Consider the following 11,711-nt stretch of genomic DNA (forward strand, 5'->3'; position numbering starts at 1 on the left):
TCAAGCAGTCCTCCCACCTCAGCCTCCCAATGTGCTAGGATTACAGGCATGAGCCACTGTGCCCAGTCTCATTTTTTTTTTCTTCTTTTCTTTCTTTCTTCCTTCTGACTCCCAAACACGGCTCTCAGCCACAAGCCAGGAACACATGCTTCCTATTTTTTAATTTGTCTAAATTCGTGGGATACAAGTGTATTCCATTATTATTCAGAAGCACTTGATTTTTCTTGTCACTTCTTGAAAATAATCTTTTTTTTTCCTTTTACAAATTTTCTCTGATATTCTGCAGTTAGGCTACAATGTATCTCTTTCTGTTTATATGGCTTTTTAATTCTTGAGCTTCTTAAACTTGTGGATTCATGTCTTTCATCATATCTGGCGTATTCAGATCCTTTTACCTTCCAGTTTTTCTATTACATCTAATCTACTGCCAAACGTATTACATTTTTATTTATGTTGTAATTGTATGTTTTATTTGGCTCTTTTCCAAATCTCCTATGCACTTTCTTTACTCTGCTTTTCCCTGAAGATATTTTCAAGCTTGTTATATAGTAATTACTTGTTTTGTCATCTGTGCCACGTAATTCCAATATTTTAAGTCTCATGTGGGTCCCATTATGCTTTCTGGAAATTGAGCTGCTTCTTGCTCATTGTGCCTTGTTTTTTCCTTCTGAGTTTTGTTATCTTTATGTATTATTCATTGCCTTGAAAAATTATTATGAACCTCCATAAGACCTAGGATAAAAATGCCTTCTTCCCAAGAGTTTTACATTTGTTTTTCCCAGACACCGTCACTGGGACACTGCCAATTCAAGACCACCTCATACTCAGTTCATGACTTAGGATGTTTTTTACCTTCTAGGTGATGAAACTGTGTCTCGGGATCCCCGTCTAACCTTTTTCTCTTGATTTGCTAGTTCTAAGGCAACTTGGTGGGCAATGGGAGTTACTTTTGGTTTACCGTTCCCCTGAACATAAAGCCCTTGAGGTCACAGCTTAGAAAGGAAAATCTACTGCTAGATTTCTCAGCTTGACTTCTGTGCCTTTTACCTACCCCCATGAGGCAGCCAGAGAGGCAACTCGAGCCTAATGGACAAAAGCCCTCAGCGCAAAGCAGCTTCAATGTTTAAAAGTTCCACTTTGCTTTCTCAATTTCCACTTTACTTTCTTGTCAAGACTTTAGTGCTTTTAAGGATTTTTTGCTTCTTTTTTATTTTTGAAAAGGTATCTCACTTTCGCCCAGGCTAGAGTGCAGTGATGCCATCGTAGATCACTGCAGCCTCTGACTGCTCGGTTTAAGTGATCTTCCAGCCCCAGTCTCTCAAGTAGCTGGGACTAGAGACATGTACCACCATGCCTGACTAATATTTATTTTTTGTAGAGACGGGGGTACTACGTTGCTCAGGCTGGTCTCAAACTCCTGGCCTCAAGTGATCTTCCCACCTTGGCCTCCCAGAGTGCTGGGATTACAAGGCGTGAGCCACCATGCCTGGCCTTCCTTTAGCTCTTTGAGCATTTTTAAAGTCTTTGTGTAATAAATCCAATGTCTGGGCTCCCTTGGGGACAGTTTCTATTAATTTCTTTTTTCCTGTGTATGGGCCATACCTTATTTCTTTGCACACCTCATAATTTTTGTTGAAAATGACATTTTTGGGGGGATGGGGGGGCAAGGGCAATATACGTAACCTAAACATTTGTACTCCCATAATATGCTGAAATAAAAAAAAAAATGAAAATGACATTTTTTTCCATAGAGGGATTATCTGAGGAGAAAATGGCATTTTGAATATTATAGCGTGGCAACTCAGGAAATGAGATTTTCCCATCTCCCCAGGGTTATTGCTACTTAACTGTAGTTGTTTGTCTTTTTAGTAACTTTTCTGAAATAATTTTGTAAAGTTTGTATTTTTATGTGTGTGGCCATTGAAGTCTCTCTTCTCTTAGCTTAGTGGTTAGTGATTTGACAGATTTCCTTAAATGCCTTCAAGAAAAAAACAAAACTCTCCCAGTCTCTGCAGCTATATGTATGTGTTGAGTCATACCTTCAACTCTCAGGCAGTGTATAACTCTGCCTTAACCCTCACTTCCTGCATGTACAGAGCCTGAAAGTTGGCCGGAGGTGAAAGCTTAGGGCGTTCTCACGTCTTTTCTGAGCATGTGCCCAGCGCTGACATGCCCATGGCTTTTTAGGACTCTGCATAAATGTGGGAGATTTTCAAAGCCCTTACTCTCAAAGCATCTCTTTCACCAGGGTTTTTGCTTTGTGGATTGTTTGCCCCAACTGTTATTGCTACTATATTTACCTTTTAACTGTTTTTGACAAATGTATGCATGCTGCTGGCCCACCCCTCATAGCAAACCCTTGAGCTAGTTCTTCAGGGAGCCACCAGACAGGTCCAAACAACCACAGTTTTTGTGAGTAGTATTTATATTGCTACTTCCAACTTGTACCAGGGCTACAAGTTGTTGCCGTCAAGGCTTCCACCAGCCTGCAAAGTAGGGTATGGGACTGGGTAGTTTAAAATACTACAAAGATCTCTTACTGGAATTCAACTGTTTTTTTCTTCATTAAGCATTGCCCTGATTGTTATGAGCTTTTCATTTGATTTCAGAGTTTCATTTTTAAAGTAGTTTGTATTGCAGTTCGTATTATTTTGGAGAACTTTTAACATACTAAATTTTAAGTCATTGTTTTAGGAGTGTGTCTGGTGGTAGGGAGGGAGTCAGCCACTTTTTTCACTCATTTTTTTCTGTTGAAAATTAGAGACCAGCATTAGAAAAACATTCTAGGTAAATATACTCAAGAGAACTGAAAATATGCTCATACAAAAACTTGTATATAAATGTTCATAGCATTAATTCATAATAGCTAAAATGTGTAAGCAATCCAGATGTTCATTAATTGATGGGTGGATAAACAAAATGTATGTATCTATACAATAGAATATTATTTGTCAATAAAAAGGAATGAAGTACTGATACATGCTACAACATAGATGAACCTTACATGGTAAGTGAAAGAAGTCAGACATGAGAAGAGGCCACATTTTATAATTCCATTTATATGAAATGTCCAGAATAGGCAAATCTGAAGAGACAGAAAGTAGCCTAGGAGTTGCTTAGGATTGGAGGACTTGGGAAACAGAGAGTGAGTACAAATGGGTATGGGATTTCTTTTTGGTGTGATGAAAATGTTCTGGAATTAGGTAGTAGTGATGGTTGCACAACCTCATAGAAACCACCGAATCAAGCACTTTAAAATGGTAACTTTTATGGTGTGTGATCTCTTATCTCAATTTTTAAAAAATAGCACAAGACACAAACATATACACGAAGGACACATTTTAGATAGTGTGGTCCAAGAAGTGTCAAGGACAGATCATAGAAGAAAAGTAGAAGTCTGATACATTTTACCATGTGTTAGGACACCTTGAGCTCAATGACTATAGGTTTGTCAACATTATGGAAGTAGATGATCCTTACTTCTCTGGCTTTCACTTGGCTGGCTATAGCCAGAAATCTGGTTGGCAGTTATTCCTTCCCCTTAGCTATCTGAGGTATAAGATTAGTGCCTAGGCTCCAGTTCATTCTTGTTGGCTTCAGTGATGATTTGTTTCCCAAATAATGCTTGGCTGAAAATAACTTCATTTACTGTCCTTCATAGACTTTTTCTCCTAGGATGTACACCGAAGCCATCAGTTGTTTGATGATAGTGGGCAGTAGGCTAATGTAGGCCCTGTCAGATGCATGGATTAGTCCCTGTTTGCTACTATTTTTTATATTTTGTCTGTCACTGGGGTTGGCATAAGACAAGGAGAGAGGGAGTCCCCTGGTGATTCCCAGACTAGAATTTGCTGAGGCAAATTTTTCATTGTTAGCACAAGCTTGTGCTCCGAAAATGGTGGAAAAACACTTTTTTAAAAAGATTACATTTATATATAGATACACAGTTGGCCTTCTATATCCATGGGTTCTGCATTCGTGGATTCAATCAACTACGGATTGAAAATATTTAGGGGGGGGGCGTGTGCAGTGGCTCACACCTGTAATCCCAGTAACTTGGGAGGCTAAGCCAGGAGGATTGCTTGAGGCCAGGAGTTTGAGACCAGCCTGAGCAACATAGTGAGACCCCATCACTACAGAAACTTTTTTTAATTAGCTGGGTTTGGTGGCATGTACCTGTAGCCCTAGCTACTTGGGAGGCTAGGGCAGGAGAATTGCTGGAGCTCAGGAGTTAGAGGCTACAGTGAGCTATGATCACGCCCTTGCAACTCCAGCTTGGATGACAGAGGGAGACTCTTGTCTCTTAAGAAAAAAAAAGAAAAGGAAAGAATATATTCAGGGGGGAAAATTGCACAAAATTCCAAAAAGGGAAACTTGAATTTGCCAGTGCACCAAGTGCTATGTTGCATCCATACAAATGAAGTTATTTGTAGGCATTGTATTAGGTATTAGAAGTAATCTAGAGATGGTTTAAAGTGTACAGGGGGACATGCATAGATTTTATGCAAATGTTACATCATTTTACATAAGGGTCTTGAGCATCTATCTGCAGATGCCAAGGATGACTGCACTTTTTTTTTTTTTTTTGAGACAGAGTTGTGCTCTGTCATCCTGTGTAGAGTGCAGTGGCATCATTATAGCTCACTGCAGCCTCAAACTCCTGGGCTCAGGCGATCCTTCTACCTCAGTCTCCTCAGTAGCTGGGACTACAGGTGCACACTACTACGCCAAGCTAATTTTCCTATTTTTAGTAGAGACGGGAGTCTCTCTCTGGCTCAGGCTGGTCTTGAACTCCTGAGCTCAAGTAGTCCTCCCGCCTCAGCCTTCCACAGTGCTTGGATTACAGATGTGAGCCACTGCGCCCAACCTGGACTATTTTTTTTGGAGACAGGGTCTCGCTCTACTGCCTTGGCTGTAGTGCAGTGGCATCATCATAGCTTAGTGCAACCTCCAACTCCTGGGCTCAGGAGATCCTCCTGCCTCAGCCTTCCAAGTAGCTAGGGCTACAGGTGCACACCCCACACCCAGCTAATTTTTAAAAACTTTTTTGGAGAGATGGGGGTCTCACTATGTTGCTCAGGCTGGTCTCCAACTCCTGGCCTCAAGCGATCTTCCTGCCGTGACCCTCCCAAAGTGCTGGGATTACAGGTGTGAGCCACCAGTTGAAGCATATTTATAAGCAAGTTAGAAGTATTTCTGGATGGGTGTGTCTCACACATGTACTTATTACTTAACTATTCAATTCCAGTTGAATATTGAACATCCTGTACTCTGCTAAAAAATTTTTTTTTGTTATTTCTAACTAACGATATAAATGGTTGTATCCTCTTATTTGTTAATGCTGTGGTCTTCTGAAAGGTAGGATTTAATGGGTACAAGTTGGGAACATAATAATGAAAAGTTGTTTTATATTGGGATGTTTTTAAACGTAATTTAATGGTTGGTTCAGATGCAGATTAAGCAAAATTCCATCCATTTGTGAGGCAGGATCAACCCCTGCTATTCATAGTATTTGAGCAAAATCTAAAATGTAATTCATTTGAAGATAAGCATATAAATGTTTGATAACCTGACATGTAAGAATGAATAATTTTCTTTAGAAGAACTGATTGCTATTTATTCAAAACTTGTTATCAAAATAGTTTTATTTCATCCAAGTTTAATGATAAATAAAAATACCAAATATATTCATCGTCTGTTTTACTGTCTTGTCTGCTTTTATAGTGCCTCAATTTCTTAACCCAAATCATGTTTGCTTGCTTTCTCTTTCTTTTTTTCTTTTCTTTTTCCTTTCCTTTCCTTTCCTGTCCTCCTTCCTTTTCTTTCCTTTTCTTCCTCCTCTCCTCTCCTGTCTTTCTTTTTAGACATGGTCTTGCTCTGTCACCTGGGCTAGAGTGCAGTATCATCATCATAGCTCACTGCAACCTCAAGCTCCTGGGCTCAAGGGATCCCCCTGCCTCAGCCTCCTGAGTAGCTAGGACTACAGGCATGCACCACCATGCCCAGCTAATTTTTCTATCTTTTGTAGAGATGGAATCTCCCTCTCAGGCTGGTCCTGAACTTCTGGCCTCAAGCAGTCCTCCTGCCTTGACCTCCCAGACTGCTAGGGATTACAGGCGTGAACCATTACACCTGGCCCACATTTTCTTTCTGCTGACACCCTACCACATAACTCTGAGTCTGTCTCTATCTCTCTTTCATACACATACGTACAGACAACAACTAGGGCAAAAGTTCCCAGTAGTTTTTAGTTGAGAACCTCTTAATTAAAATTTTCACCACCATGATACTATTATCATTAGTATTCAGGGACGAGTCCATAAAGCTAAAGGGCCAGGCAACATACACATAGAGCTAGTCTCTCCCCTGAAACTTACCCCAAGGGAAAAAAAGTATTTCTAGTAGGGGATTTTAGTTTTGGCGTTTCACTTGATTATGATAACTTCAAAGTAAGCAGACTTCAACAGGGTGTTCTTTGGCACAAGTCAGTACTGCTTGGGTTTATGTACAGGTGACTTGTTTTATGTAAACCTATTTTTAGCAATTTCAGACCTAATGAATTGGTAGAATATTGTAGAATCCGAAATCTCATTCTTCAAATTTTTAGCCTATTATATATAAGTGAGGTTAGATCATGTTGTCAGCTATTGAGTGGTATGAGAAACCAGACCTACTGTATTTAATACTACTCTTACTTAAATAAAAGGAGATTAGATGCCTGAAGCTCATTGTACAGTGGGGGAAATCCAATTATGGAGGACCTTGATATGAACCCAGAAAAACCAAATAGAGAATGGGCTCTGAAGGAGAGATCCAGAGCTAGACCTTCAGACTAAGAAACTAAGAGGTCACTAAAAGTTTGTTTTCACTTTTAATCTCTGGACTTTTTGAATTCAGTTTTTAAAAGTGGGATTTGCTTTTCATCATTTTATTTAATGACTAAGTCTTTGAGACCATGCCTGTTTTATAAAGCAAAAGATACCTAATATAAAATAAATTGGATGGTTTGGAGGTTCCATGTAAGCAGTTGATTAACTTCATTTACCGTTACCAGAAAACATTGGATAAAGGCTGTCCTCAGCTATTTCTTTTTTTTCTTTTTCTTTTTTTAAACTCCTCTGGCAATGGACTGACTGATGGATAGTTCTTAAACATTAAAATCATTTGGAAAAGAAAAGAAACTTTCCAATTGCTTAATTTGCCATGTACCCTTAAAATGTCATGTGCTTCTTACACCTAAACCACGATGATTGGTAATAATAGATGCTCACTAAGACTGAAGGAATGAGTAAATTAGCTGTATTGTTCTTCTTTTAAGGTTAAAAACGACAACAGACGCCAACCATGAAAGATCCAAGTCGCAGCAGTACTAGCCCAAGCATCATCAATGAAGACGTGATTATTAACGGTCATTCTCATGAAGATGACAATCCATTTGCAGAGTACATGTGGATGGAAAATGAAGAAGAATTCAACAGACAAGTCAGTTTTGTGTACAAACATGTTCTTTTTTTGTAGCCCATTACAGCCCTCAAATAATGATTGTATTTGTCCCTGAAATGTGTTTTTATCTGGTCCTTTATATATGACATCTGGATTTATGTGCCACCAGTGCTACTTTATTTGGCTGCGGATTACTGCTAGGCTCAGCTGCTTACTGAAATAACTTGGGGAGCTTGTTTCAGGGTCTCACCTGGAGACTCTGATTCAAGAGAACTAGGGTGGAACTTGGGGAATTGTGTTTTAAAAGCTCTTCCAGATGAGCAATGAGATTTGGAAACCACTGCCTTACACCTGCAGTCTCCAACTCCCAGGGCTGCAGCCTGGTACCGGTCTGTGGCCTGTTAGGAAACAGGCTGCGCATCACCACCTGGGCTGCGCACCACCTCCCCACCACTCACGACACCCCACCTCTCGTCCATGGAAAAATGGTCTTCCACGAAACCAGTCTCTGGTGCCAAAAAAGTTAGGGACCGCTGCCTTACAGCAATCAGATTGCTGTGTTACAGTGAAAGTCAAGAGAATTAAGGAATCATGAGCAGATGGACACAGATGCTAGGCTGCAGAATTATGCTGTTTTTCATCTGAGATCCTCAGTCTGATCAGCTTGAAAAATCTGATACTACTCTTCAGAGAACTGTCAACTGTCATACATTGATAAATGTTGCCTTTATTTCCCGTATGTCTGGCATTTGTTCCCATCTTTTTTCTAAATCCTCCCCAATCATAGCTTTGGTAATCAGTAGCCAGTTTGACTTCTCCATATCCAGTGATGGATGTTCATGACTAAAACAGTTTAGTCTTATTTCACCATCATTTGGGTGGTTTTTTGGGTGTTTTTGTTGTTTTTTTTTTAATTACCCATTCTCTGACTTTACTCCCCTAGAGGTTTTCTTTTAGTCATTTTTGGGTTAGATGAGGGATTGCGTAGTTTTAAAGTATTACAGGTAATTCTTATATGTATTCCTCAAAGAGAGCATTCCTTTGTTAACTTCTTCCTTGCCACCCTCAATGGTAAAAAAATAAAAAAAATATTCTGCTAATACAAGTGAAGATACGGGAAGACCTTAAGCAAATCTTCCCAGGTCTTTATGGTAAGCATTTTTTTCCTTAGCACAGAAGCAGATGAGAAAGTATGACATTGTGCTTTTAAATAGCTTAGTGTAAGATATTTTAAGCCATTCCTAGTGATATCTTACCAAGTGTGCTATAAATTATCCTTTATTTTTTATAAATCTAGATAGAAGAGGAGTTATGGGAAGAAGAATTTATTGAACGCTGCTTCCAAGAAATGCTGGAAGAGGAAGAAGAGCATGAGTGGTTTATTCCAGCTCGAGATCTCCCACAAACTATGGACCAAATCCAAGACCAATTTAATGACCTTGTTATCAGTGATGGCTCTTCTCTGGAAGATCTTGTGGTAAACTGTTACTTTTTCATCTTTTTAAAACCTAGCATATCTTTCCCATAAGTGGAAAAGTCAGCTAAGAAGAGTTCTGCATCTCTTTCCTCTTCACATATTTTGCTACTGCTTACAGTGGAAGCAGAGGTATTCCAGTCTCACTTATGACATGGAGTGACTTCTGGCAATACTGTGGAACTAGTCTTAGACCACTGTCATACTTCTTGCCACTGTTTTTAGTGATGTTGCCCTAAGATACTTAAATGTCTTAAAGAATTAAAAAAAGACAAACCCACAATATTACCATGTTACTTGCCTTTACAAAAGTAGCTTTGTGGAGAACTTTTGCTCTTTAATCTTATCCTAAACATTTGGTGAAAATATATTTTGCATATTTTTTACCTTTATCTGGAAGATGAAATTTCGGAGATCTTTTCCTGACTCAGGTATTTTTTCCCTTCAAAATATTAAGGGGGGTACAGATGTTTTTGTTACATGGGGATAGCTTTTGTAATGCTTAAGTCAGGGCTATTAATGTGCCCGTCACCCGGATAGTGTTCATTGTACCTGTTAGGTAGGTTTTTACCCCTCCCCTCCTCCTTGACTCAGGCTTTTTGTTGAGGTAGCCAGTTTGTTTAGAACTGTAATTTAGTAAGAAGTTTTACCAGGCTCTTAGGAGAAAGGGGACACTATCCTGGATTTGCATTTTTAGTTATTCTCAGTGTCTCATCACTGATAATATATTTACAATAAAAAGTTTTTTCAGGAATTGTAATAACTAAACATTAGCACTAGAGTCCTTCATTAAAATTAAGATAAAATAATTTTCTCAAGTCACACAAATTTTAAGTCTAAATGTTAATCTTTCTGTCCATGTTCGCAGTCTCTAGTTGTTTCTACAATTAATAGTTCTCTGGGGCCAGGCATGGTGGCTCACAGCTGTAATCCTAGCATTCTAGGAGGCCAAGGCAGGAGGATTGCTTGAGGTCAGGAGTTTGAGATCAGCCTGACCAAGAGTGAGACGCCTGTCTATACAAAAAATAAAAAAATTAGCTGGGTATAGTGTTGTGTGCCTGTAGTCCCAGCTACTCAGGAGACTGAGGCAGGAAGATCACTTGAACCCTGGAATTTGAGGTTGCAGTGAGCTATGATAACCCCACTGCACTCCAGCTGGGGTGACAGAGTGAGACCCTGTCTCAAAAAAAAAGATATCTGGAATTTACCCACTGAACTCTGAAGTATTTTTGTAATTGTATTCTGGTAACTGTGCAGTGGTTTCCTAATCTGTACATCATATTACCTATGAAGCATTAAAAACAAGTACCAGTTTCTCAGCTGCATCCCAGATCTGGAGAATCAACTTTCTAGGCACATTTATCCAAAACGTGGTAGAGGAAGATTTCCAGCTATTCTTCCTGTATGCTGACAAGACATAGAATAATATTAGTACAAGTCTCTAAGGCTTTGGCCTTAGAAACTTTGGCCCATTCCCCCCTCTTTTTTTTTTTTTTAACTGATGCAAAAATGGAATCCCAGAGAGGGTGGCTTATCCTGGTTTACATAGGAAGTTAGGGGCAGAGTTGGCATTTCAGGCTTAGATCTTCTTTTCCAGAGGCTTTATTACACAGCCAGCCTGCCCGAGTCAGACATTCGGAAAGCATTCTTCTAAAGGACAGTGTAGAGAGCACAGAAGTCTACACTGTAGTGTAACCTTTGTTGCAGTGAATGATGGTAACCCAATTGAGCATATGTATGATCTGAATAGTCTGTGGGGTTATGCTTGCCTTTTTTTTTTATTTCAGACCTGGTGAACAGGAAGTATATATGCTTGCTTTTAGCTACATAAATCACACCACAGATAATCCTGGTTGCCCTGATGAGTGAAGCCCTTTGCTGGGCATAATGTATAACTTTAATCTGGTACAGATTCTGATTTGTTCTGTCCAGTCTGTTTGGGATAACTTGGTTTCATTCTTCTTCTATAGCTGCCAAAAGATTGTACGTTTAAGAACACTACCTTTTTTATTTTTTTAAACTTAACACTTTTAAAGTATAGGTATATTTCCCTTGGGGGAAGGGAGAATATATCCTGTATAAGGAAATTGCTGTGTATAAATTATGAAACTAAAATTATTGCTCCAACATGTTGTTTAATATTATGCATTGGTCTTGAAGTAAGTGATGTAGAGGTCAAATTTAGTGTAAATGCCTGCCAACACGCTTACATTTCAGGCCCTGGAATCTGTCCTGGTTTCTTTTTGTCTTTATCAAATTGCAATCCAAAATGTGGTAGAGGAAGATGTCCAGCATATTCTTCCTATATGCTGACAAGTGCACTTAGGAAAGTAAAGATTTAAAGACATAGAATAATATGGTACAAGTCTCTAAAGCTGTTAGAGACATTGGCTCATTCCTCCCTTTTTTTTTTTTTTAACTGATGCAAAAATGGAATCCCAGAGAGGGTGGCTTATCCAAGTTTTCATAGGAAGTTAATTAGGGGCAGAGTTGGCATTTCAGACTTAGGTCTTCGGGCTCCCCGTGTAGTTTTCTTTTCCTTTTATAAACCATGCTTCCTGTGGGAATTAGAAGACAGCAATTGTAGAAAGATTAACTGCATGTTTTCAGTGAGGATCATAAAGTAAAATTAATCCATCAACAATTCCCCAGTTTCCCAGCCTGAGCAAGAGTGAGATCCCATCTCTACTAAAAAGAGAAAGAAATTAGCTGGACAACTAAAAATATATAGAAAAAATTAGCCGGGCATGGTGGCGCATGCCTGTAGTCCCAGCTACTCGGGAGGCTGAGGCAG

At 39.2% G+C, this 11,711-nt stretch overlaps 2 protein-coding genes across 3 annotated transcripts in view; one reads left to right on the forward strand and one right to left on the reverse strand.

Annotated features, from left to right (window-relative positions):
* PAIP2 (poly(A) binding protein interacting protein 2) overlaps nucleotides 1-9,307 on the forward strand; it is a 15,829-nt gene extending 6,522 nt beyond the window's left edge. The window contains exons 2-3 of the mRNA XM_012646377.1: nucleotides 7,319-7,482; nucleotides 8,741-9,307. Of these exons, the coding sequence (XP_012501831.1) occupies nucleotides 7,345-7,482; nucleotides 8,741-8,971 (369 nt within the window). The 5' untranslated portion in view covers nucleotides 7,319-7,344 and the 3' untranslated portion in view covers nucleotides 8,972-9,307. The remainder of the gene's footprint in view (nucleotides 1-7,318; nucleotides 7,483-8,740) is intronic.
* A 1,622-nt stretch (nucleotides 9,308-10,929) lies between these two features.
* The window catches only part of SLC23A1 (solute carrier family 23 (ascorbic acid transporter), member 1), a 13,904-nt gene continuing 13,122 nt past the window's right edge, over nucleotides 10,930-11,711 (reverse strand). The window contains exon 14 of one of the 2 annotated variants that reach the window (XM_012646373.1): nucleotides 10,930-11,475. The gene's annotated coding sequence lies outside the window, so the exon portion shown is untranslated. The remainder of the gene's footprint in view (nucleotides 11,476-11,711) is intronic. The other variant, XM_012646371.1, reaches the window with a different exon arrangement.

The sequence above is a fragment of the Propithecus coquereli genome, unplaced genomic scaffold (genome assembly GCF_000956105.1).
Source record: "Propithecus coquereli isolate 6110/MARCELLA unplaced genomic scaffold, Pcoq_1.0 Scaffold242, whole genome shotgun sequence".
In the NCBI taxonomy this organism is placed as follows: domain Eukaryota; kingdom Metazoa; phylum Chordata; class Mammalia; order Primates; family Indriidae; genus Propithecus; species Propithecus coquereli.